Below are 26,384 nucleotides of genomic sequence, written 5' to 3'. Positions count from 1 at the left end.
GTGAAATGCTTCCCACTTTGCACGAACTCTGTGGGCTGGATTTTAGGGTTTGCTGTTTTTGGGGCGAAAACGGAGGCGGGGCGGGAAAGTTAGCGGCTGGGAATAGTTTGCGCTTTGGTAAGGAAGTTTCGGGATCTGGGCCCTGCGTCAGGGGCGAGTGCGAAGGGAGGCATTGGACAACTTTTCATGGCACAAGGACGGGAAACTTGCAAACTAAAGTTCCGGGCCCCATGTGCTCCAAGAGGCCGGGGTGGGGGAACATTAAAAAACATTCCCAAAACACGGCCCACGCCACCCCAACACAAATCACACAAACAAATCAAGGAGCAAACTGTCGCCCTGACCTTCGGACACATTTACCTTCCTCTCTGCTGCCAGGATCACTGGGCCGCACTGATTTCCCAGGTAGCCATTGCGGGCGCAATTCCGGGCGGACGGATCGGGAAAAGTGGGCAAACTCCTGTCGGTGTCGTCAGAGGTGGTGCTGCTCCGTACTGCCGCAAAACTGGACCGGAGGATTGCGGAGAATGCTGGAGATCTCACCGCCACCTTTCACACCGCTCCGGGGCAAAACCCTGAGCGCAAAGGACTGGAAAATCCGGCTCTAGAGCTATAAACGGCGTTAATCGGGCACTGACTCCGAAGCGAGGTGGACTGATACCTCGTCCTCCAGAGGTGCCAGGTAGGCACTGATTCCGTGGATTCACACTGTGCAACCTCAGTGTAACACCACTCCATTACACGTCGCAGTGTAAACACGCCCTCCATAAATAGCCGCTTTTTATTAACTAATAATAAAGGAACCCTCAAAAAAAAGCTAGAAAACTGCAGAATGGTTATTGCATCACGATAACCGGCCATGCTATTTATGTCAGAGCTTTATCAGCTGCATGCGGATTGTACAAACTTTGCTTTGTTTTCTTCAGACAAAACAGTGGGAGTGTTCCATCTACAGTCGGAAAAGGGAAGGTACCAGAGCAGCTATGTGGAGGCCCAGCAGCTATGCAGAAGAGAGGACGCAGTTTTGGCCACATACAATCAGCTTGCCTACGCGCAACAGGTCTGTTTCCTTCCCAGCAAACGTCCTCAAAGCTGATACATAGAATCTTTCTCTTCTGTCGTATGGTCGTAGCAAATCAACTCAAACGGCAGTATCCCAGTCAGATATCCAGGCCCAAGCTCCCGGGGTAACAGCGTGGAGATCCCGCAGGCTGCCTGTGAATTCCCTCGGAGGGCAGTGCTCGATGGATGATGTGCTCCAGGGTCTGATTAGCAGCTCCACAGTCACATGATGGGGCTGCTTCAATCTTCCACCCATGGAGAAGGTGACAGCATCGACCGGGACTGGCTCTGAGGCGGTCGATGGTCGTTCACAGTTTGCGAAGAAGGTTGTACTGTGGGGTCCTCGATAAGGAATCCATTCCGTATGTCACAGTTCCTCCAAGCACAGAATAATACACAATTACGTAGAGTTACATAGAATATGCATCACAGAAACAAGACATTTGGCTCAACGGGTCTTTATGCTCCACACCAGCCCCCTCCCACCCCCCTTCATCGCACCCCATCAACATATCCGTCTATTCCTTTCATGGGTACTTATCCAGATCCCCTTAAATACATCTACGTTGTTCGTCTCAACTACTCCTTGTGGTAATGTTAAGTATAAGAGTATAAGAGTCTTACTACAGTTATACAGGGCTCTGGTGAGACCACACCTGGAGTATTGTGTACAGTGTCGGTCTCCTTACCTAAGGAAGGATATACTTGTCATAGAGGGAGTGCAATGAAGGTTGACCAGACTGATTCCTGGGATGGGGGGATTGTCCTATGAGGAGACTGAGCAGACTCGGCTGATATTCTCTAGAGTTTAGAAGAATGAGAGGTGATCTCATTGAAACATACAAAATTCTTACAGGAGGGATTGTCCTATGAGGAGACTGAGCAGACTCGGCTGATATTCTCTAGAGTTTAGAAGAATGAGAGGTGATCTCATTGAAACATACAAAATTCTTACAGGACTTGACCGGGTAGATGCAGGGAGGATGTTTCCCCCGGGCTGGGGAGTCTAGAACCAGGGGGCACAGTCTCAGGATAAGGGGTCGGCCATTTAGGACTGAGATGAGGAGAAATTTCTTCACTCAGAGGGTGGTGAATCTTTGGAATTCCCCAGAGGGCTGTGGAGGCTCAGTTGTTGAGTATATTTAAAACAGAGGTTGATTAATTTTGGGGAATTAAGGGATATGGGCTAGTGTGGGAAGGTGGAGTTGAGGTCGAAGATCAGCCGTGGTCTGGTTGAATGGGGGAGCAGGCTCGATTGGCAACTCCTGCTCCTATTTCTTCTGTTCTTGTGTTATTGTTAACATTATTGCAACAGTAGCATTAATATAAACTAACTTTCTGTTGAGGATACTTTGCATTAAACGGGACCTTTTTGAACAGGCGTGACGATTGCCAATTTGTGTCTGGTTTCAGGCGGGCTACAACTTTTGTGCAGCTGGTTGGCTGGATGGCCAGAGAGTGTCGTATCCAACCACTTACTCTAATCCACTCTGTGGCAGTGGGCACGTGGGAATAGTGGACTATGGCACCCGGGTCAATGTTCTGGAAAAGTGGAACGCTTTCTGCTACAGAATGAAAGGTAAGAAAAACTCTTATTTTTCCCCTGTGGAAGCCTTCGGTGTTACAGACCTACTTCTACATTCAACTGTTGATGGTCCTTCTGCCCACAGATGTACAGTGTACATGTAAGAAAGGTTATGTGGGTGATGGCTACTTTTGTAATGGAAACCTGCTGCAAGTTCTAACAACCATCGACAAATTCTCCTTCTTCCTGACCGTGAGTAGCAATGTGGCATTCTTTACATAAATAAGATAGCATATAAAGCACAGACACAGGCCATTTAGCACAACTGGGCCCATCCGCAGACTTCCCATACCCTGCCTGTCTAATGTCATATAAAAATACAACATATTTTACACAATTTTGGCTCTTTGAGGCACGATGAAGCTCTCTTTTTCCAACACACTTGTCGTAAAGGTGACAATGCCGGTGTTTATGCTCCACACGAGCCTCCTCCCACCCCACTTCATCTATAACCCATCAACGTTTGCTTCTAATCTCTCTCCCTCATGTACCTATCCAGCCTCCCCTTAAATACACCGATACTATTCGCCTCAACCCCTCCCTGTGGCAGCGAGTTCCACATTCTCACCGCTCTCTGGGTAAAGAGCTTTCTCCTGAATTCCCCATTGGGTTTATCAGTGACTGTCTGATATCGATGACTCCCACACAATCGGAAACAGTTTCTCTGCGTCTACTCTATCAAACACCTTCATATTAAAAATGTAAGTATCAGTGTTGTGTACAATCATAGCATGCCTAAGTTATAATGGCAGCCTCGGTCCAAACATGGACAAAAGGGCTGAATTCCTGAGGTGAGGGGAGAGTGACTGCCCTCAACATCAAGGCAGCATTTGACCAAGTGTGGCATCAAGGAACCCGAGTAAAACTGAAGTCAATGGGAATTGGTGGAAAACTCTCCACTGGCTGGAGTCAGACCCAGCACAAAGGAAAATGGTTGTGGTGGTTGGAGGTCAATCATCCCAGCCCCAGGACATCGCTGCAGGAGTTCCTCAGGGCGGTGTCCTAGGCCCAACCATCTTCAGCTGTTCATCAATGACCTTCCCTCCATCACAAGGTCAGAAGTGGGGATGTTTGCTGATGACTGCACAGTGTTCAGTTCCATTCGCAACTCCTCAGATAATGGAGCAGTCCGTGCCCACATGCAGCAAGCCCTGGACAACATTCAGGCTTGGGCTGGTAAGTGGCAAATAACATTCACCCCACACAAGTGCCAGGCAATGACCATCTCCAACAAGCGAGAGTCTAACGGCATTCCCATCGCCGAATCCCCCACCATCAACATCCTGGGGGTCACCATTTTCCATAAACTTAACTGGACCAGCCACATAAATACTGTGGCAACAAGAGCGGCTCAGAGGCTGGGTACCTCACCTCCTGACTCCCCAAAGCCTTTCCAACAAGTAAATTCCCCCAGCTGCCGTGGTGGGATTTGAGCTCGTGTCTCTGGATCATTAGCCCAGGTCCCTGGATTACTGATCCAGCAAGGTAAGCACTGTGCCGCTGAAATGGTCTGAAGGTGATCGGTTGAAGTCCTCTTTTCTTATTTCTAGCAACTCCTTGATTATTCAAACACCACGTTGAACGGCAGAAGGTTTGTGGAGGTTCTCACTGATCTGACCATCAATGGCACGCTGTTTGTTCCCGTGAACTCTGGGTTCTATAAGAATATGGTAAGTGTTTTTGTAACCAGCTAAATGAATTGTGGCTCAGTGGGTGCACTCTTGCCTCTGAATCAGATGGTTGTGGATTCAAGTCCCACTCCAGGCTCACGCTCCCAGTGCAGTGCTGAGGGAGTGCCGCACTGTCGGAGGTGCCGTCTTTTAGATGAGACGTTAAACCGAGGCCCCTCTCAGGTGAATGTAAAAGATCCCATGGCACTATTTTGAAGAAGAGCAGGGGAGTTATCCCCAATGTCCTGGCCAATATTTATCCCTCAATCAGTATAACCAAAAACAGATGATCTGGTCATTATCACATTGCTGTGTGTGGGAGCTTGCTGTGCGCAAATTAACTGCCTCATTTCCTACATTACAACAGTGACTACATTTCAAAAGTACTTCATTGGCTGTAAAGCGCTTTGAGATGTCCAGTGGTCGTGAAAGGCGCTATATAAATCTAATATGTCTGTCTTCCACCTCCCCCCGCACACCTCACCTCCCCCCAAGTTAGAAAACACAAAGGACAGCAACATTACATCATGTAAAACAATGTCTAATTCTGTTGCGAAAGTGTAGCTATGTGATCCTTTAAGGCTACAACTGGCCTGATCTTGAAATGATGAATGGAATCCATTAAAGATCAGGCTGTTGTTAACGTGTTTAATTACTTGATTGTTAGGTAGACAGAAGCTCGGTTGACTCGGTAACATTGTCTGTAAAGCGCTTTGAGATGTCCGGTGGTCTCAAAAGGCGCTATATAAATGCAAGTCTTTCTTTACTTTTTCTTCAATCCTCATTGACTGAAATGTAAATGTGTTGGTGAATCGCAGCCCACTTAATCGTGGGCCAAGGTCCCAAACACAAAACTGTCCGACGCATCTCACTAATTGACCATAAAAGGGTTTGTTTACAAGCCACATCAATGTCAATCTCCACTCGACTCAATACCACAGCTCCGTCTGTAACCGATGTTCCTGTTAAGCAGCACGGCTGTGTGGCCAGGCAATGGTGTAGCAATCTGGAGGTCTCGCACCAGCCGCTCAGCGTCTCTTAAAGGGAAAAACCCCGTGCGCATGCACAGAAATGTTAATGGGCCACACGTTAAAGGGGCTGCGTATCCAGAGAGAAATTCCCGGAACGTTGGCTGCAACAAAGGGACTCCTGTGGTGAGTTTCATATCGAACAGACTTCTGGGAAGGTGTCAAAGTAATTTCCTCGACAAAACAAGAGATTTATGATGGTTAATTTGGCTTTTTGCCTAATTAGAGAGGGAATATCTTATATTGAATTTATCGCCTTTCCTCCCCCTCCCCATCATGTTTACTACCTCCTTCAATCAAAGTGTGGAGTCTAAATAATGAAACATTTAGTTCAAGCTGTTAGCATTATAACTGCAAAAAGAACAAATGATCAGAATATAGGAAGACCACGCTCGTTCAACCATCTGTCTTGTTTCAGGTTACTTTCATTTTAATTTTTTAAATGGACAAAATTGATCTTAATTCTCCCTTCAGGCACGTGTTTCTTTTGTCCACAGCTTTACTCTCCTCACACTTTCTCACACTTGGTAAGAATATCAATCAGTTTCCCTTGGCACGAATGTCCGCTTGGCTCAGGTGGTCGAACTCTTAGCTCGGAGTCCGAAGTTAACGGTCGGAACCTCCCGGCACTGCGAGGGTGGTTGGAGGCGGGCCCACTGTCAGAGTGGTGGTGATTGACAGCTGGGCAGAATCCCGCTCTGAACCCGCCTCTGTGTGAATTTCCCAAGTGCTATTTAAGCAGTATTTTACCTGGTCCAAAGGATTTTTCCACGGTTTTTACGAGGTTCCCATCCCTTGGGGAACACGTCAGGTAAGTCTGTCGGATTCTCAATGACTCTGCGTTGCTTTGACTAGTTGACAGTTGCAGAAGTGGTATCAAAGCTGTTCACTTTCCAATCTCAGAAGCTGCAGAATTTGGAATACACTTTTTAGCTTTATGGAGGCCTGAAGTGTTTGCAGTGAACTCTCTATCCAGTCACCTCTTTGTAGCAACCTCTCTCACCATTGACACATCGCTTCTGTCATCTCAACTTCACCTGCCATCTATTCCAGCAGCATCTGTGCCCTTGAAAAAAATCTCACCTTGGTCCTCAGAATCCCACCACGATCAGCCCCAACACCAGCATCACCAGGAACACCAGCAGCACCAACAACACCACCAATCTTCTCCGCAATCACCTGATGCTGCACAGGACATCAGTACCCGACCACATTGCTGCCCGGGAGGCCAGGGATGGCCTCACCATGGCCACATTTACTTCACTGGACGCTGTACACCCTGGCTGTCACATGATGCACCAGGTTAGCACCACCCCACACCGACACCATGAAGCATCCCTACAATGCCCAAGCCATTCCTTTCATACTCCTCACCATTGCGGGGGTAACGTTATGTCTCACCATTCACTGCAACTCACTAAGTCACTTCCAAAGGTGCACACAAATCTGTCCAACAATGCAAAGTGTTAAAAATAAAAATTTCAATGTTTGACAACACATTAGCAGAAACTCTACATGAACATTGGCTAAAAGATCCAATTGCCTACCCTTGTGTGTTGTTAGTTGGTATGATTGGACAAGGATGAGGGTGAGTGTGAGGGGCGGCTAGTGAGCTGGGGATGTGATAATGTAGATAGAGAGAGAGGGATGGGTGGAGGTGCAAGGTAAGTTGGTGTGAGTGAGGGTGTGCAGGAGTAGGGTAGGGAAGGCAGAGTGATGGGGATGTGATGCGTGGCACAGCAGGACGAGGTTGAGTGTGGCTTTGCAGTAACGTTCCGTGATCCACTGAGATCATTGAAAGGTTGTGCCACTGCAGCCTGGTCCTCCTGACCACATCCCAGCTTGTGCCCTCCTGTGCAATGTGCAACCATGCTGCGTTGGAGCCCTGGGGAGGTCTCTCCCGCCCATTGGTGCTGTGACTCCCTCCATAAACATCTGGGGGAAGTGATGGGAGAGCTTGGGTGCAGCCCTGTGCACCTCTGTAGTGTTTGCAGCAGCTCAATGCTGTAGAACACTGACAGCACAACTGCCAAACTAAATTTGCGCATGGTCCCTTTAAGGAAACCATCTGATGACATGTCATCAATTGACACCCTCAGTTCCGCTTCCTTTTAATTGGCCATGAACCTCACAGGGCGGGCTTAACAAACCCTATCGACGTAAGATTTTTCACACAGTGCGGGCTGGAGCCAGGAGCAGGGTCGCGACCCCAGTCGCCACGGACGATGAAATCGCAGCCAATGGGTTTGTTTCCCACTCCGAGACTTGAGCACCTGATTTAGGCTGACATTTCATTTTGGCACTGAGGAAATGCTGCAGTGTGAGACGTGTCTCGTTTTGAAGGAGATGTTAACACACAGCCCGATCTGCTGGTCACAGGAACCCAGGTGGAAGTTTGAAGAAGACCGATTGTCCTGCCCAATATTGCTCCTTCAACCAGCACCAACAAGAGCAAGTTAACTGATTATTCACCAGGCTTGCAGTTTCTGAGACTTTGCTGTGTGCAAAGTGGTTGAGCTATAACCCAACGTAACCCTTCAAAAATACTGAACTGATTGTGAGGAACTTTGGGTCAGCCTGAGGATCTGATGAGACCCACAGCAGAGTCCTTTCGCTGTCAGCCGTGGATCAGTGGACAGCACCCTTGCCCTCTCAGTCAGAAGGTTGTGGGTTCAAGTCTGAGGGAGTGCTGCACTGTCGGAGGTGCTGTCTTTTGGATGAGACATTAAACCGAGGCACCGTCTGCTCTCTCAGGTGGTGTAAAAGATCCCATAACACCAGATCACCATGGCAAGAAGAGCCGGGGAGTTATCCCCGGTGTCCTGGGGCCAATATTTATCCCTCAATCAACATCACTAAAACAGATTATCTGGTCATTATCACATTGCTGTGTGTGGGAGCTTGCTGTGCACAAATTGGCTGCTGGGTTTCCACATTACAACAGTGACTATATTCCAAAAAGTACTTCATTGGTTGTAAAGCGCTTTGAGACATCCGGCAGTCGTCAAAGACGCGATATATATGCAAGTCTTCCTTTTTTTCTTTGCTCAACCTGTGGGGAGTCGAGTTATATTTTTTCAGATAGTTGATGGCGATATTCTGAATGTTGCATTGTTTCGCATTCAGATCAGCAACAGCCAACATCGCTCTGGTATGCTTTGCGCATTTTGCTTTGGTTTGCTCTGCCACCCTCTCCAGCGTCTGATGGCCTTCAGGACACATTCCCTACAGGGAGCAGGAGCCAGTTATTAAGACAAACGTATGTTTGTCAGCACATTAATTAGTTGCAGTACATAGTACAAACACGCCAAAACATTCTCTGTTATAGCCACCCCTCCCTATCTCTGTAATCTCCTCCAGCCCCACAGCCCCCCGAGATCTCTGCACTCCTCCAATTCTGACCTCTTCAGCATCCCTGCTGTTAATCGCTCCACCACTGGTGGCCGTGCCTTCAGCTGCTGAGGCCCCAAGCTCTGGAACTCCCTCCCTAAACCTCTCCGTCTCTTTCCCTCTCTCTCCTCCTTTACGATGCTCCTTAAAACCTACTTCTTCGACTAAGCTTCTGGTCATCTGCCCCAATATCCTCTTATGTGGTTCGGTGTCAAATTTCGTTTTACAACGCTGCTGTGAAGCACCTTGGGACGTTTTACTACGTTAAAGGCGCTATATAAATACAAGTTGGTGTTGTTGAAGAGCGCAAAAAAATAGCTATCTGCACGTTGGCTGCCCCGGAAGTCAGAGTTGTAAGAATATGGTATATCTGTTTTACCGCGGAGTAGAAATGGCTTCCGGGCCCCATCTCTTTCCCATGATGCAGCAGTGCCGCCAGCTCTGTTGATTCTTCCGTTGTTTGCACTGGAGCATCTTCGAATGGAACTTGAACCCTTGACCTTCGGACTCGGGTGTGTGTATTACTGAATGAACCAAGCAGCCACAATCAGTGGTAGTCATTGTAATGTATTCGCTTCATGGGTTCTTTGCTTAAGAATTCACAGCAACACATTGCTATTAAGAACTAGTTGGTTTATTAGCAAAGGTTTAACAATCACACGACACATTACCGGTTCATCCACCAGGCTCACAACCACCTGTCCCATCGTGGATCCCCCGAACCCAACTGGCTGGGGTTTTATTGAGTCTTGTGAACATCACGTGACTGGCTAATCCACTCCCAACTCAACAGCTCTACAACTATTTTAAAATAAACAGATAAAGCCATCCCCTTATTAAAGGGGGACTAGAACTCACAAATTACCAAATAAAACTTCAAAGGGAGCTTAAAAGATCAAATTTAGTTGCCGGGGGTGATGATGCACTCCAGTTTCTCCGGCGCCCACCTCTCGCGGAAGGCCGCAAGCGTACCGGTGGACACCGCGTACTCTATCTCCAGGGACACCCTGGCTCAGATGTAACCGTGGAAGAGAGGCAGGCAGTCGGGCTGAATGACCCCCTCGACCGCCCGCTGCCTGGACCGGCTGATGGCCCCCTTGGCCGTGCCCAGCAGCAGTCCTACGAGGAGACCTTCCGACCTGCCCGCTCCCCTCCGCACAGGGTGCCCAAAGATCAGGAGTGTGGGACTGAAGTGCAATCAGAATTTGAGGAGCAGCCCCTTCAAATATTGGAAGAGGGGCTGCAACCTGACATACTGTACATAAACATGGAACACGGACTCTTCCAGACCGCTGAAATTGCAGGCGGCCTGGGAGCCCGTGAACCGGCTTAAAAATTTATTGCACGGGACTGCTCCATGCACCACCATCCAGGCCAAGTCCCCGATAAATAGTGGGAGGACCCCTGCGTAGAGTGCACTCCATCGGGGACCCCCGCCTCCTCCGGACGGCAAGATGGTACGCCATGGCGTGTCCGGACGGCAGACGAGGATGGCAAGGTGGATAGTGTGCAGGAGCAGCCCGTACAGGAAACCCCTCCGCGCGGAACTGAAAGGCACGGAGGGGATTTCCCCGAGGCGGCTCAAGTTGTGAGGCGCCGGCTCCCGAGGGAGGTTCCGGTTCTTGCCACCGATGAGGAATTTTGTCCGGACAGGGGTCAGTTCGGATGGGATCTCCCCACGTGCTTGAGCCTCCTCGACACATCTAATGGAGTCAAGGCCCAGAGCTGTTTTTAGCGACTCGATGGTATCGGCCGCGCAGCGAACGTTGGCCCAGTTTTGGGCACTAAAACCATAAATTATACAAAGTGCCCCTGGCTAAAAGGGGAGGGGGACACTGAAACCCGGCAATAAAACAAATTAAACTTTAAAACATATAAAATCAAATTAAAATTTGGTTGCCGGGGGTGATGATGCACTCCAGTCCCTCCGGTGCCCAACTCTCGCGGAAGGCCGCGAGTGTACCGGTGGACACCGCGTGCTCCATCTCCAGGGACACCCTGGCTCGGTTGTAACCGCAGAAGAGAGGCAGGCAGTCGGGTCTGAACGACCCCCTCGACCGCCCGCTGCCTGGACCGGCTGTTGGCCCCTTGGCCAGGCCCAGGAGCAGGCCCACGATGAGGCTCTCTGACCTGCCCGCTCCCCTCCGCACAGGGTGCCCAAAGATCAGGAGTGTGGGACTGAAGTGCAACCAGAATTTGAGGAGCAGCCCCTTTAAATACTGGAACAGGGGCTGCAACCTCGCATCCCTGGTGCACCCCTCTCCCAAAGCGAAGGGGTGCCGTCAAAGACCCGTTAATCTTAATCGGACGCTCTGCGGCGGTGTACAAAAGTCGGATCAGGCGACGAAATGTCAACAGGTCTCCAAAGCTGTGAGCATAATCTCAGTGTGTACATTACAGTCATAACAACACATTAGTCTGTCTCTGAATCGATACACTTTTCAATTGAGGGAATCCTAATGAATTTCATATTTTTGCCTTGGACACTTTCAAAACTGCTGCCCCTATTTGGGGAAGCCAGACAGAATATTAAAGTGACAACGCCTATTAATCTTTTAAAGCATTAACAATTTATTCCTGTTATTGCAAAGCACTGCATTTAAATGACTAGATAATGCAAACTTATTTTTACAGCTTAAAAAGTTGTTTTATTCCAAGTGCTTAATTCAGATAACTGAACAGCTTATGGGAATTTTAATGGGAAAAGATAACTTGCCATCAGCAGGAATAGACTATCATAAGTCTGAGGGAAAGTTTATTTTATACTCACTGACTGTGACACCAGCAGTTCAACAGAACTTTGCTGCCATCCGAGTGTGGACACCACAATCTCTGTTGGAAGTCGCTGCTGTCGTTGACTCATTCCTGTCCGCAAATTAAACAAGGAGTTCTTTGGAATGTGGTGCCTCTGGCAAGGCCCACATTGATCGCCCGTCCCATTGATCGCCCGTCCCATTGATCGCCCGTCCCATTGATTGCCGTCCCATTGATTGCCGTCCCATTGATTGCCGTCCCATTGATTGCCGTCCCATTGATTGCCGTCCCATTGATTGCCGTCCCATTGATTGCCGTCCCATTGATTGTCGTCCCATTGATTGCCGTCCCATTGATTGCCGTCCCATTGATTGCCGTCCCATTGATTGCCGTCCCATTGATTGCCGTCCCATTGATTGCCGTCCCATTGATCGCCCGTCCCATTGATCGGCGTCCCATTGATCGCCCGTCCCATTGATCGCCCGTCCCATTGATTGCCCGTCCCATTGATTGCCCGTCCCATTGATTGCCGTCCCATTGATTGCCATCCCATTGATTGCCGTCCCATTGATTGTCGTCCCATTGATTGCCGTCCCATTGATTGTCGTCCCATTGATAGCCGTCCCATTGATTGTCGTCCCATTGATCGCCGTCCCATTGATTGTCGTCCCATTGATCGCCCGTCCCATTGATTGCCCGCCCCATTGATTGCCGTCCCATTGATTGCCGTCCCATTGATTGCCGTCCCATTGATTGCCGTCCCATTGATTGTCGTCCCATTGATTGTCGTCCCATTGATTGTCGTCCCATTGATTGTCGTCCCATTGATTGCCCGTCCCATTGATTGCCGTCCCATTGATTGTCGTCCCATTGATTGTCGTCCCATTGATTGTCGTCCCATTGATTGTCGTCCCATTGATTGTCGTCCCATTGATTGCCCGTCCCATTGATTGTCGTCCCATTGATTGTCGTCCCATTGATTGTCGTCCCATTGATTGTCGTCCCATTGATTGTCGTCCCATTGATTGTCGTCCCATTGATTGCCCGTCCCATTGATCGCCCGTCCCATTGATCGCCCGTCCCATTGATTGTCGTCCCATTGATTGTCGTCCCATTGATTGTCGTCCCATTGATTGTCGTCCCATTGATTGTCGTCCCATTGATTGTCGTCCCATTGATTGTCGTCCCATTGATTGTCGTCCCATTGATTGCACGTCCCATTGATTGTCGTCCCATTGATCGCCCGTCCCATTGATTGTCGTCCCATTGATTGTCGTCCCATTGATTGTCGTCCCATTGATTGCCCGTCCCATTGATTGTCCGTCCCATTGATAGTCGTCCCATTGATTGTCGTCCCATTGATTGTCGTCCCATTGATTGTCGTCCCATTGATTGCCGTCCCATTGATTGCCGTCCCATTGATTGCTGTCCCATTGATTGCCGTCCCATTGATTGTTGTCCCATTGATTGCCGTCCCATTGATTGTCGTCCCATTGATTGTCGTCCCATTGATTGTCGTCCCATTGATTGTCGTCCCATTGATTGTCGTCCCATTGATTGTCGTCCCATTGATTGTCGTCCCATTGATTGTCGTCCCATTGATCGGTCGTCCCATTGATCGCCCGTCCCATTGATTGCCGTCCCATTGATTGCCGTCCCATTGATTGCCGTCCCATTGATTGTCGTCCCATTGATCGCCCGTTCCATTGATTGCCGTCCCATTGATTGCCGTCCCATTGATTGCCGTCACATTGATTGCCGTCCCATTGATTGCCGTCCCATTGATTGCCGTCCCATTGATTGCCGTCCCATTGATTGCCGTCCCATTGATTGCCGTCCCATTGATTGTCGTCCCATTGATCGTCGTCCCATTGATCGGCCGTCCCATTGATTGCCGTCCCATTGATTGCCGTCCCATTGATTGCCGTCCCATTGAGTGCCGTCCCATTGAGTGCCGTCCCATTGATTGCCGTCCCATTGATTGCCGTCCCATTGATTGCTGTCCCATTGATTGTCGTCCCATTGATTGCCGTCCCATTGATCGCCCGTCCCATTGATCGCCCGTCCCATTGATTGCCGTCCCATTGATTGCCGTCCCATTGATTGTCGTCCCATTGATCGCCCGTCCCATTGATCGCCCGTCCCATTGATTGCCGTCAAATTGATTGTCGTCCCATTGATCGTCGTCCCATTGATCGCCCGTCCCATTGATCGCCCGTCCCATTGATCGCCCGTCCCATTGATTGCCGTCCCATTGATTGCCGTCCCATTGATTGTCGTCCCATTGATTGTCGTCCCATTGATTGTCGTCCCATTGATTGTCGTCCCATTGATTGTCGTCCCATTGATTGCCGTCCCATTGATTGCCGTCCCATTGATTGCCGTCCCATTGAGTGCCGTCCCATTGATTGCCGTCCCATTGATTGCCGTCCCATTGATTGCCGTCCCATTGATTGCCGTCCCATTGATTGTCGTCCCATTGATTGCCGTCCCATTGATCGCCCGTCCCATTGATTGCCGTCCCATTGATTGTCGTCCCATTGATTGCCGTCCCATTGATTGCCGTCCCATTGATCGCCGTCCCATTGATTGTCGTCCCATTGATTGCCGTCCCATTGATTGTCGTCCCATTGATCGCTGTCCCATTTATCGCCGTCCCATTGATCGCCGTCCCATTGATCGCCGTCCCATTGATCGCCCGTCCCATTGATTGTCGTCCCATTGATTGCCGTCCCATTGATCGCCCGTCCCATTTATCGCCGTCCCATTGATTGCCGTCCCATTGATTGTCGTCCCATTGATTGCCGTCCCATTGATCGCCCGTCCCATTTATCGCCGTCCCATTGATTGCCGTCCCATTGATTGTCGTCCCATTGATCGCCTTCCCATTGATCGCCGTCCCATTGATCGCCCGTCCCATTTATCGCCGTCCCATTGATTGCCGTCCCATTGATTGCCGTCCCATTGATCGCCGTCCCATTGATTGCCGTCCCATTGATTGTCGTCCCATTGATTGCCGTCCCATTGATCGCCGTCCCATTGATCGCCGTCCCATTGATTGCCGTCCCATTGATTGTCGTCCCATTGATCGCCGTCCCATTGATCGCCGTCCCATTGATTGCCGTCCCATTGATTGCCCGTCCCATTGATTGTCGTCCCATTGATCGCCGTCCCATTTATCGCCGTCCCATTGATTGCCGTCCCATTGATTGTCGTCCCATTGATCGCCGTCCCATTTATCGCCGTCCCATTGATTGCCGTCCCATTGATTGCCGTCCCATTGATCGCCGTCCCATTGATCGCCGTCCCATTTATCGCCGTCCCATTTATCGCCGTCCCATTGATTGCCGTCCCATTGATTGTCGTCCCATTGATCGCCGTCCCATTTATCGCCGTCCCATTGATCGCTCGTCCCATTGATTGCCGTCCCATTGATCGCCGTCCCATTGATTGCCGTCCCATTGATTGCCGTCCCATTTATCGCCGTCCCATTGATTGCCGTCCCATTGATCGCCGTCCCATTGATTGCCGTCCCATTTATCGCCGTCCCATTGATTGCCATCCCATTGATTGCCGTCCCATTGATTGCCGTCCCATTTATCGTCGTCCCATTGATTGCCGTCCCATTTATCGCCGTCCCATTGATTGCCGTCCCATTGATCGCCGTCCCATTGATCGCCGTCCCATTGATCGCCCGTCCCATTGATTGCCGTCCCATTGATCGCCGTCCCATTGATCGCCGTCCCATTGATCGCCGTCCCATTGATTGCCGTCCCATTGATCGCCGTCCCATTGATCGCCGTCCCATTGATCGCCGTCCCATTGATCGCCGTCCCATTGATTGCCGTCCCATTGATCGCCGTCCCATTGATCGCCGTCCCATTGATCGCCGTCCCATTGATCGCCCGTCCCATTGATCGCCCGTCCCATTGATCGCCGTCCCATTGATCGCCGTCCCATTGATTGCCGTCCCATTTATCGTCGTCCCATTGATTGCCGTCCCATTGATTGCCGTCCCATTGATCGCCCGTCCCATTAATTGCCGTCCCATTGATTGCCGTCCCATTTATCGTCGTCCCATTGATTGCCGTCCCATTGATTGCCGTCCCATTGATCGCCCGTCCCATTGATTGCCGTCCCATTGACTGCCGTCCCATTTATCGTCGTCCCATTGATTGCCGTCCCATTGATCGCCCGTCCCATTGATTGCCGTCCCATTGATTGCCGTCCCATTTATCGTCGTCCCATTGATTGCCGTCCCATTGACTGCCGTCCCATTTATCGCCGTCCCATTGATCGCCCGTCCCATTGATTGCCGTCCCATTTATCGCCGTCCCATTGATTGCCCGTCCCATTGATTGTCGTCCCATTGATCGCCGTCCCATTGATCGCCGTCCCATTGATTGCCCGTCCCATTGATTGCCCGTCCCATTTATCGCCGTCCCATTTATCGCCGTCCCATTGATTGCCCGTCCCATTGATTGCCGTCCCATTGATTGCCGTCCCATTGATTGCCGTCCCATTGATTGCCGTCCCATTGATTGCCGTCCCATTGATTGCCGTCCCATTGATTGTCGTCCCATTGATTGCCGTCCCATTGATTGCCCGTCCCATTGATTGCCCGTCCCATTGATTGCCGTCCCATTGATTGCCGTCCCATTGATTGCCGTCCCATTGATTGCCGTCCCATTGATTGCCGTCCCATTGATTGCCGTCCCATTGATTGCCGTCCCATTGATTGCCCGTCCCATTTATCGCCGTCCCATTGATTGTCGTCCCATTGATTGCCGTCCCATTGATTGCCGTCCCATTGATTGCCGTCCCATTGATTGCCGTCCCATTGATTGCCGTCCCATTGATTGCCGTCCCATTGATTGCCGTCCCATTGATTGCCGTCCCATTGATTGCCGTCCCATTGATTGCCCGTCCCATTTATCGCCGTCCCATTGATTGTCGTCCCATTGATTGTCGTCCCATTGATTGCCGTCCCATTGATTGCCGTCCCATTGATCGCCGTCCCATTGATCGCCCGTCCCATTGATTGTCGTCCCATTGATTGCCGTCCCATTGATCGCCGTCCCATTGATCGCCCGTCCCATTTATCGCCGTCCCATTGATTGCCGTCCCATTGATCGCCGTCCCATTGATCGTCGTCCCATTGATTGTCGTCCCATTGATTGCCGTCCCATTGATTGCCGTCCCATTGATTGCCGTCCCATTGATTGCCGTCCCATTGATTGCCGTCCCATTGATTGCCCGTCCCATTTATCGCCGTCCCATTGATTGTCGTCCCATTGATTGCCGTCCCATTGATTGCCGTCCCATTGATTGCCGTCCCATTGATTGCCGTCCCATTGATTGCCGTCCCATTGATTGCCGTCCCATTGATTGCCGTCCCATTGATTGCCGTCCCATTGATTGCCGTCCCATTGATTGCCCGTCCCATTTATCGCCGTCCCATTGATTGTCGTCCCATTGATTGTCGTCCCATTGATTGCCGTCCCATTGATTGCCGTCCCATTGATCGCCGTCCCATTGATCGCCCGTCCCATTGATTGTCGTCCCATTGATTGCCGTCCCATTGATCGCCGTCCCATTGATCGCCCGTCCCATTTATCGCCGTCCCATTGATTGCCGTCCCATTGATCGCCGTCCCATTGATTGTCGTCCCATTGATTGTCGTCCCATTGATTGCCGTCCCATTGATTGCCGTCCCATTGATCGCCGTCCCATTGATCGCCCGTCCCATTTATCGCCGTCCCATTGATTGCCGTCCCATTGATTGCCGTCCCATTGATTGTCGTCCCATTGATTGTCGTCCCATTGATTGCCGTCCCATTGATCGCCGTCCCATTGATCGCCCGTCCCATTTATCGCCGTCCCATTGATTGCCGTCCCATTGATTGCCGTCCCATTGATTGTCGTCCCATTGATTGCCGTCCCATTGATCGCCCGTCCCATTGATCGCCGTCCCATTGATTGCTGTCCCATTGATTGTCGTCCCATTGATCGCCGTCCCATTGATCGCCCGTCCCATTTATCGCCGTCCCATTGATTGCCGTCCCATTGATTGTCGTCCCATTGATCGCCGTCCCATTGATTGCCGTCCCATTGATTGCCGTCCCATTGATTGCCGTCCCATTGATCGCCGTCCCATTGATTGCCGTCCCATTGATTGCCGTCCCATTGATCGCCGTCCCATTGATCGCCCGTCCCATTGATCGCCGTCCCATTGATTGCCGTCCCATTGATCGCCGTCCCATTGATTGCCGTCCCATTGATTGTCGTCCCATTGATTGTCGTCCCATTGATTGTCGTCCCATTGATTGCCGTCCCATTGATTGCCCGTCCCATTGATTGCCGTCCCATTGATTGTCGTCCCATTGATCGCCGTCCCATTGATTGTCGTCCCATTGATTGTCGTCCCATTGATTGTCGTCCCATTGATTGTCGTCCCATTGATCGCCGTCCCATTGATTGTCGTCCCATTGATTGTCGTCCCATTGATCGCCCGTCCCATTTATCGCCGTCCCATTGATTGCCGTCCCATTGATTGCCGTCCCATTGATTGTCGTCCCATTGATTGCCGTCCCATTGATTGCCGTCCCATTGATCGCCGTCCCATTGATTGCCGTCCCATTGATTGCCGTCCCATTGATTGCCGTCCCATTGATTGCCGTCCCATTGATCGCCGTCCCATTGATTGTCGTCCCATTGATTGCCGTCCCATTGATCGCCGTCCCATTGATTGCCGTCCCATTGATTGTCGTCCCATTGATTGCCGTCCCATTGATTGCCGTCCCATTGATCGCCGTCCCATTGATTGCCGTCCCATTGATTGCCGTCCCATTGATTGCCGTCCCATTGATCGCCGTCCCATTGATTGTCGTCCCATTGATTGCCGTCCCATTTATCGTCGTCCCATTGATTGCCGTCCCATTGATTGCCGTCCCATTGATTGCCGTCCCATTTATCGTCGTCCCATTGATTGCCGTCCCATTGATCGCCGTCCCATTTATCGCCGTCCCATTGATTGCCGTCCCATTGATCGCCCGTCCCATTTATCGCCGTCCCATTGATCGCCCGTCCCATTTATCGCCGTCCCATTGATCGCCCGTCCCATTGATCGCCCGTCCCATTGATCGCCTGTCCCATTTATCGCCGTCCCATTGATCGCCGTCCCATTGATCGCCCGTCCCATTTATCGCCGTCCCATTGATCGCCCGTCCCATTTATCGCCGTCCCATTGATCGCCTGTCCCATTTATCGCCGTCCCATTGATCGCCCGTCCCATTGATCGCCCGTCCCATTTATCGCCGTCCCATTGATTGCCGTCCCATTGATCGCCGTCCCATTGATTGCCGTCCCATTGATTGTCGTCCCATTGATTGCCGTCCCATTGATTGCCGTCCCATTGATTGCCGTCCCATTGATCGCCGTCCCATTGATCGCCCGTCCCATTGATTGCCGTCCCATTGATTGCCGTCCCATTGATTGTCGTCCCATTGATTGCCGTCCCATTGATCGCCGTCCCATTTATCGCCGTCCCATTGATTGCCGTCCCATTGATTGCCGTCCCATTGATTGTCGTCCCATTGATCGCCGTCCCATTGATTGTCGTCCCATTGATTGCCGTCCCATTGATCGCCGTCCCATTGATTGCCGTCCCATTGATTGCCGTCCCATTGATTGTCGTCCCATTGATCGCCGTCCCATTGATTGTCGTCCCATTGATTGCCGTCCCATTGATCGCCGTCCCATTGATTGCCGTCCCATTGATTGCCGTCCCATTGATTGTCGTCCCATTGATTGCCGTCCCATTGATTGTCGTCCCATTGATCGCCGTCCCATTGATTGTCGTCCCATTGATTGTCGTCCCATTGATTGCCGTCCCATTGATCGCCTTCCCATTGATCGCCGTCCCATTGATTGTCGTCCCATTGATTGCCGTCCCATTGATCGCCCGTCCCATTTATCGCCGTCCCATTGATTGCCGTCCCATTGATTGTCGTCCCATTGATCGCCCGTCCCATTTATCGCCGTCCCATTGATCGCCGTCCCATTGATTGCCGTCCCATTGATTGTCGTCCCATTGATCGCCTTCCCATTGATCGCCGTCCCATTTATCGCCGTCCCATTGATTGCCGTCCCATTGATTGTCGTCCCATTGATCGCCGTCCCATTGATCGCCCGTCCCATTGATTGTCGTCCCATTGATCGCCGTCCCATTGATCGCCCGTCCCATTGATTGCCGTCCCATTGATCGCCCGTCCCATTTATCGCCGTCCCATTGATTGCCGTCCCATTGATTGTCGTCCCATTGATTGTCGTCCCATTGATCGCCGTCCCATTGATTGCCGTCCCATTGATTGCCGTCCCATTGATCGCCGTCCCATTGATTGCCGTCCCATTGATTGTCGTCCCATTGATCGCCGTCCCATTGATCGCCCGTCCCATTTATCGCCGTCCCAAGATTGCCGTCCCATTGATTGCCGTCCCATTGATTGCCGTCCCATTGATCGCCGTCCCATTGATTGCCGTCCCATTGATTGCCGTCCCATTGATCGCCGTCCCATTGATTGCCGTCCCATTGATTGCCGTCCCATTGATCGCCGTCCCATTGATCGCCCGTCCCATTTATCGCCGTCCCATTGATTGCCGTCCCATTGATTGTCGTCCCATTGATCGCCCGTCCCATTTATCGCCGTCCCATTGATTGCCCGTCCCATTTATCGCCGTCCCATTGATTGTCGTCCCATTGATTGCCCGTCCCATTGATTGCCGTCCCATTGATTGCCGTCCCATTGATTGCCGTCCCATTGATTGCCGTCCCATTGATTGCCGTCCCATTGATCGCCGTCCCATTGATCGCCCGTCCCATTTATCGCCGTCCCATTGATTGCCGTCCCATTGATTGTCGTCCCATTGATTGCCGTCCCATTGATTGCCGTCCCATTGATTGCCGTCCCATTGATCGCCCGTCCCATTTATCGCCGTCCCATTGATTGCCGTCCCATTGATTGTCGTCCCATTGATCGCCGTCCCATTGATTGCCGTCCCATTGATTGCCGTCCCATTGATTGCCGTCCCATTGATTGCCGTCCCATTGATTGCCGTCCCATTGATTTCCGTCCCATTGATTGTCGTCCCATTGATTGCCGTCCCATTGATTGCCGTCCCATTGATTGCCGTCCCATTGATTGCCGTCCCATTGATCGCCCGTCCCATTTATCGCCGTCCCATTGATTGCCGTCCCATTGATTGTCGTCCCATTGATTGTCGTCCCATTGATCGCCGTCCCATTGATTGCCGTCCCATTGATTGCCGTCCCATTGATCGCCGTCCCATTGATCGCCGTCCCATTGATTGCCGTCCCATTGATTGCCCGTCCCATTGATTGCCGTCCCATTGATCGCCGTCCCATTGATTGTCGTCCCATTGATTGTCGTCCCATTGATTGCCGTCCCATTTATCGTCGTCCCATTGATTGCCGTCCCATTGATTGTCGTCCCATTGATCGCCGTCCCATTTATCGCCGTCCCATTGATCGCCCGTCCCATTGATCGCCGTCCCATTGATTGTCGTCCCATTGATTGTCGTCCCATTGATTGCCGTCCCATTTATCGTCGTCCCATTGATTGCCGTCCCATTGATTGCCGTCCCATTGATTGTCGTCCCATTGATTGCCGTCCCATTGATTGTCGTCCCATTGATTGTCGTCCCATTGATTGTCGTCCCATTGATTGTCGTCCCATTGATTGCCGTCCCATTGATTGTCGTCCCATTGATCGCCCGTCCCATTGATTGTCGTCCCATTGATTGCCGTCCCATTGATTGTCGTCCCATTGATCGCCCGTCCCATTGATTGTCGTCCCATTGATTGTCGTCCCATTGATTGCCATCCCATTTATCGTCGTCCCATTGATTGCCGTCCCATTGATTGCCGTCCCATTGATTGTCGTCCCATTGATCGCCCGTCCCATTGATTGTCGTCCCATTGATTGCCGTCCCATTGATTGCCGTCCCATTGATTGTCGTCCCATTGATTGTCGTCCCATTGATTGTCGTCCCATTGATCGCCCGTCCCATTGATTGTCGTCCCATTGATTGTCGTCCCATTGATTGTCGTCCCATTGATTGTCGTCCCATTGATCGCCCGTCCCATTTATCGTCGTCCCATTGATTGCCGTCCCATTGATTGCCGTCCCATTGATTGTCGTCCCATTGATCGCCGTCCCATTGATTGCCGTCCCATTTATCGCCGTCCCATTGATTGCCCGTCCCATTGATTGCCGTCCCATTGATCGCCGTCCCATTGATCGCCCGTCCCATTGATTGCCGTCCCATTGATTGCCGTCCCATTTATCGCCGTCCCATTGATTGCCCGTCCCATTGATTGCCGTCCCATTGATCGCCGTCCCATTGATCGCCGTCCCATTGATTGCCGTCCCATTTATCGCCGTCCCATTGATTGCCCGTCCCATTGATCGCCGTCCCATTGATCGCCCGTCCCATTGATCGCCGTCCCATTTATCGCCGTCCCATTGATTGCCGTCCCATTGATTGCCGTCCCATTGATTGCCGTCCCATTGATCGCCGTCCCATTGATTGCCGTCCCATTGATCGCCCGTCCCATTGATCGCCGTCCCATTTATCGCCGTCCCATTGATTGCCGTCCCATTGATTGCCGTCCCATTGATCGCCCGTCCCATTGATCGCCGTCCCATTTATCGCCGTCCCATTGATTGCCGTCCCATTGATTGTCATCCCATTGATTGCCGTCCCATTGATTGCCGTCCCATTTATCGCCGTCCCATTGATTGCCGTCCCATTGATCGCCGTCCCATTGATTGCCGTCCCATTTATCGCCGTCCCATTGATTGTCGTCCCATTGATTGTCGTCCCATTGATCGCCCGTCCCATTGATTGCCGTCCCATTGATTGTCGTCCCATTGATCGCCCGTCCCATTGATTGCCGTCCCATTGATTGTCGTCCCATTGATTGCCGTCCCATTGATTGCCGTCCCATTGATTGCCCGTCCCATTGATTGTCGTCCCATTGATTGCCGTCCCATTGATTGCCGTCCCATTGATTGTCGTCCCATTGATCGCCGTCCCATTGATTGCCGTCCCATTGATTGCCGTCCCATTGATTGTCGTCCCATTGATTGCCGTCCCATTGATTGCCGTCCCATTGATTGTCGTCCCATTGATTGTCGTCCCATTGATTGCCGTCCCATTGATCGCCGTCCCATTGATCGCCCGTCCCATTTATCGCCGTCCCATTGATTGCCGTCCCATTGATTGTCGTCCCATTGATTGCCGTCCCATTGATCGCCGTCCCATTGATCGCCCGTCCCATTTATCGCCGTCCCATTGATTGCCGTCCCATTGATTGTCGTCCCATTGATTGCCGTCCCATTGATTGCCGTCCCATTGATTGTCGTCCCATTGATTGTCGTCCCATTGATTGCCGTCCCATTGATCGCCGTCCCATTGATCGCCCGTCCCATTTATCGCCGTCCCATTGATTGCCGTTCCATTGATTGCCGTCCCATTTATCGCCGTCCCATTGATCGCCGTCCCATTGATTGCCGTCCCATTGATTGTCGTCCCATTGATCGCCGTCCCATTGATCGCCGTCCCATTGATTGCCGTCCCATTGATTGTCGTCCCATTGATCGCCGTCCCATTGATCGCCGTCCCATTGATCGCCGTCCCATTGATTGCCGTCCCATTGATTGCCGTCCCATTGATTGCCGTCCCATTGATTGCCGTCCCATTGATTGCCGTCCCATTGATTGCCGTCCCATTGATTGCCGTCCCATTGATCGCCGTCCCATTGATTGCCGTCCCATTGATTGCCGTCCCATTGATTGCCGTCCCATTGATTGCCGTCCCATTGATCGCCGTCCCATTGATTGCCGTCCCATTGATTGCCGTCCCATTGATTGCCGTCCCATTGATTGCCGTCCCATTGATCGCCGTCCCATTGATCGCCCGTCCCATTTATCGCCGTCCCATTGATTGCCGTCCCATTGATCGCCGTCCCATTGATTGCCGTCCCATTGATCGCCGTCCCATTGATTGCCGTCCCATTGATTGCCGTCCCATTGATTGCCGTCCCATTGATTGCCGTCCCATTGATTGTCGTCCCATTGATTGCCGTCCCATTGATTGCCGTCCCATTGATTGTCGTCCCATTGATCGCCCGTCCCATTGATTGTCGTCCCATTGATTGCCGTCCCATTGATTGCCGTCCCATTGATTGCCCATCCCATTGATTGCCGTCCCATTGATTGCCGTCCCATTGATTGCCGTCCCATTGATCGCCGTCCCATTGATTGCCGTCCCATTGATTGTCGTCCCATTGATTGCCGTCCCATTGATTGCCGTCCCATTGATTGCCGTCCCATTGATTGTCGTCCCATTGATTGTCGTCCCATTGATTGCCGTCCCATTGATTGCCGTCCCATTGATTGCCGTCCCATTGATTGTCGTCCCATTGATTGCCGTCCCATTGATTGCCGTCCCATTGATTGTCGTCCCATTGATTGCCGTCCCATTGATTGCCGTCCCATTGATTGCCGTCCCATTGATTGTCGTCCCATTGATTGCCGTCCCATTGATTGCCGTCCCATTGATTGCCGTCCCATTGATTGCCGTCCCATTGATCGCCGTCCCATTGATCGCCGTCCCATTGATTGTCGTCCCATTTATCGCCGTCCCATTTATCGCCGTCCCATTGATTGTCGTCCCATTGATTGCCGTCCCATTGATTGCCCGTCCCATTGATCGCCGTCCCATTGATTGCCCGTCCCATTGATCGCCGTCCCATTGATTGTCGTCCCATTGATTGTCGTCCCATTGATTGTCGTCCCATTGATTGTCGTCCCATTGATTGCCGTCCCATTGATTGTCGTCCCATTGATTGTCGTCCCATTGATCGCCGTCTCATTGATCGCCGTCCCATTGATTGCCGTCCCATTGATTGTCGTCCCATTGATTGCCGTCCCATTGATTGCCCGTCCCATTGATCGCCGTCCCATTGATTGTCGTCCCATTGATTGCCGTCCCATTGATTGTCGTCCCATTGATTGCCGTCCCATTGATTGCCGTCCCATTGATTGTCGTCCCATTGATTGTCGTCCCATTGATCGCCGTCCCATTGATCGCCGTCCCATTGATCGCCGTCCCATTGATCGCCGTCCCATTGATTGCCGTCCCATTGATTGTCGTCCCATTGATTGTCGTCCCATTGATTGTCGTCCCATTGATTGTCGTCCCATTGATCGCCGTCCCATTGATCGCCGTCCCATTGATCGCCGTCCCATTGATCGCCGTCCCATTGATCGCCGTCCCATTGATTGCCGTCCCATTGATTGTCGTCCCATTGATCGCCGTCCCATTGATTGTCGTCCCATTGATCGCCGTCCCATTGATTGTCGTCCCATTGATCGCCGTCCCATTGATTGCCGTCCCATTGATCGCCCGTCGCATTGATCGCCGTCCCATTGATTGCCCGTCCCATTGATTGCCGTCCCATTGATTGCCGTCCCATTGATCGCCGTCCCATTGATTGCCCGTCCCATTGATTGCCGTCCCATTGATTGCCGTCCCATTGATCGCCGTCCCATTGATCGCCGTCCCATTGATTGCCGTCCCATTGATTGTCGTCCCATTGATTGTCGTCCCATTGATCGCCGTCCCATTGATCGCCGTCCCATTGATTGCCGTCCCATTGATTGTCGTCCCATTGATTGTCGTCCCATTGATTGTCGTCCCATTGATTGCCGTCCCATTGATCGCCGTCCCATTGATTGCCGTCCCATTGATTGCCGTCCCATTGATTGCCGTCCCATTGATCGCCGTCCCATTGATCGCCGTCCCATTGATTGCCGTCCCATTGATTGCCGTCCCATTGATTGCCGTCCCATTGATTGCCGTCCCATTGATCGCCCGTCTCATTGATCGCCGTCCCATTGATCGTCGTCCCATTGATTGCCGTCCCATTGATCGTCGTCCCATTGATCGCCCGTCCCATTGATTGCCGTCCCATTGATTGCCCGTCCCATTGATCGCCCGTCCCATTGATCGCCCGTCCCATTGATCGCCCGTCTCATTGATCGCCGTCCCATTGATTGCCGTCCCATTGATCGCCCGTCCCATTGATTGCCGTCCCATTTATCGCCCGTCTCATTGATCGCCCGTCCCATTGATCGCCGTCTCATTGATTGCCGTCCCATTTATCGCCCGTCTCATTGATCGCCCATCCCATTGATTGCCGTCCCATTGATTGCCGTCCCATTGATTGCCGTCCCATTGGTCGCCCGTCCCATTTATCGCCGTCTCATTGATTGCCCGTCCCATTGATTGCCGTCCCATTGATCGCCCGTCGCATTGATCGCCGTCCCATTGATTGCCCGTCCCATTGATTGCCGTCCCATTGATTGCCGTCCCATTTATCGCCCATCTCATTGATCGCCCGTCCCATTTATCGCCGTCTCATTGATTGCCCGTCCCATTGATTGCCGTCCCATTGATTGCCGTCCCATTTATCGCCGTCTCATTGATTGCCGTCCCATTGATTGCCGTCCCATTGATTGCCGTCCCATTGATTGCCGTCCCATTGATTGCCGTCCCATTGATTGCCGTCCCATTGATTGCCGTCCCATTGATTGCCGTCCCATTGATTGTCGTCCCATTGATTGCCGTCCCATTTATCGCCGTCTCATTGATTGTCGTCCCATTGATTGTCGTCCCATTGATTGCCGTCCCATTGATTGCCGTCCCATTGATTGTCGTCCCATTGATTGCCGTCCCATTGATTGCCGTCCCATTGATTGCCGTCCCATTGATTGCCGTCCCATTGATTGTCGTCCCATTGATTGCCGT

General features: G+C 51.5%; 1 protein-coding gene across 1 annotated transcript in view; it reads left to right on the top strand.

Moving 5' to 3' along the window:
* LOC139281369 (stabilin-2-like) overlaps positions 1-26,384 on the top strand; it is a 244,136-nt gene that overhangs the window by 181,450 nt on the left and 36,302 nt on the right. The window contains exons 61-64 of the mRNA XM_070901523.1: positions 927-1,060; positions 2,476-2,641; positions 2,733-2,839; positions 4,198-4,317. Of these exons, the coding sequence (XP_070757624.1) occupies positions 927-1,060; positions 2,476-2,641; positions 2,733-2,839; positions 4,198-4,317 (527 nt within the window). The remainder of the gene's footprint in view (positions 1-926; positions 1,061-2,475; positions 2,642-2,732; positions 2,840-4,197; positions 4,318-26,384) is intronic.

Source organism: Pristiophorus japonicus, chromosome 15 (assembly GCF_044704955.1).
Source record: "Pristiophorus japonicus isolate sPriJap1 chromosome 15, sPriJap1.hap1, whole genome shotgun sequence".
Classification (NCBI taxonomy): domain Eukaryota; kingdom Metazoa; phylum Chordata; class Chondrichthyes; family Pristiophoridae; genus Pristiophorus; species Pristiophorus japonicus.
This window is presented reverse-complemented; position numbering and strand designations above follow the sequence as displayed.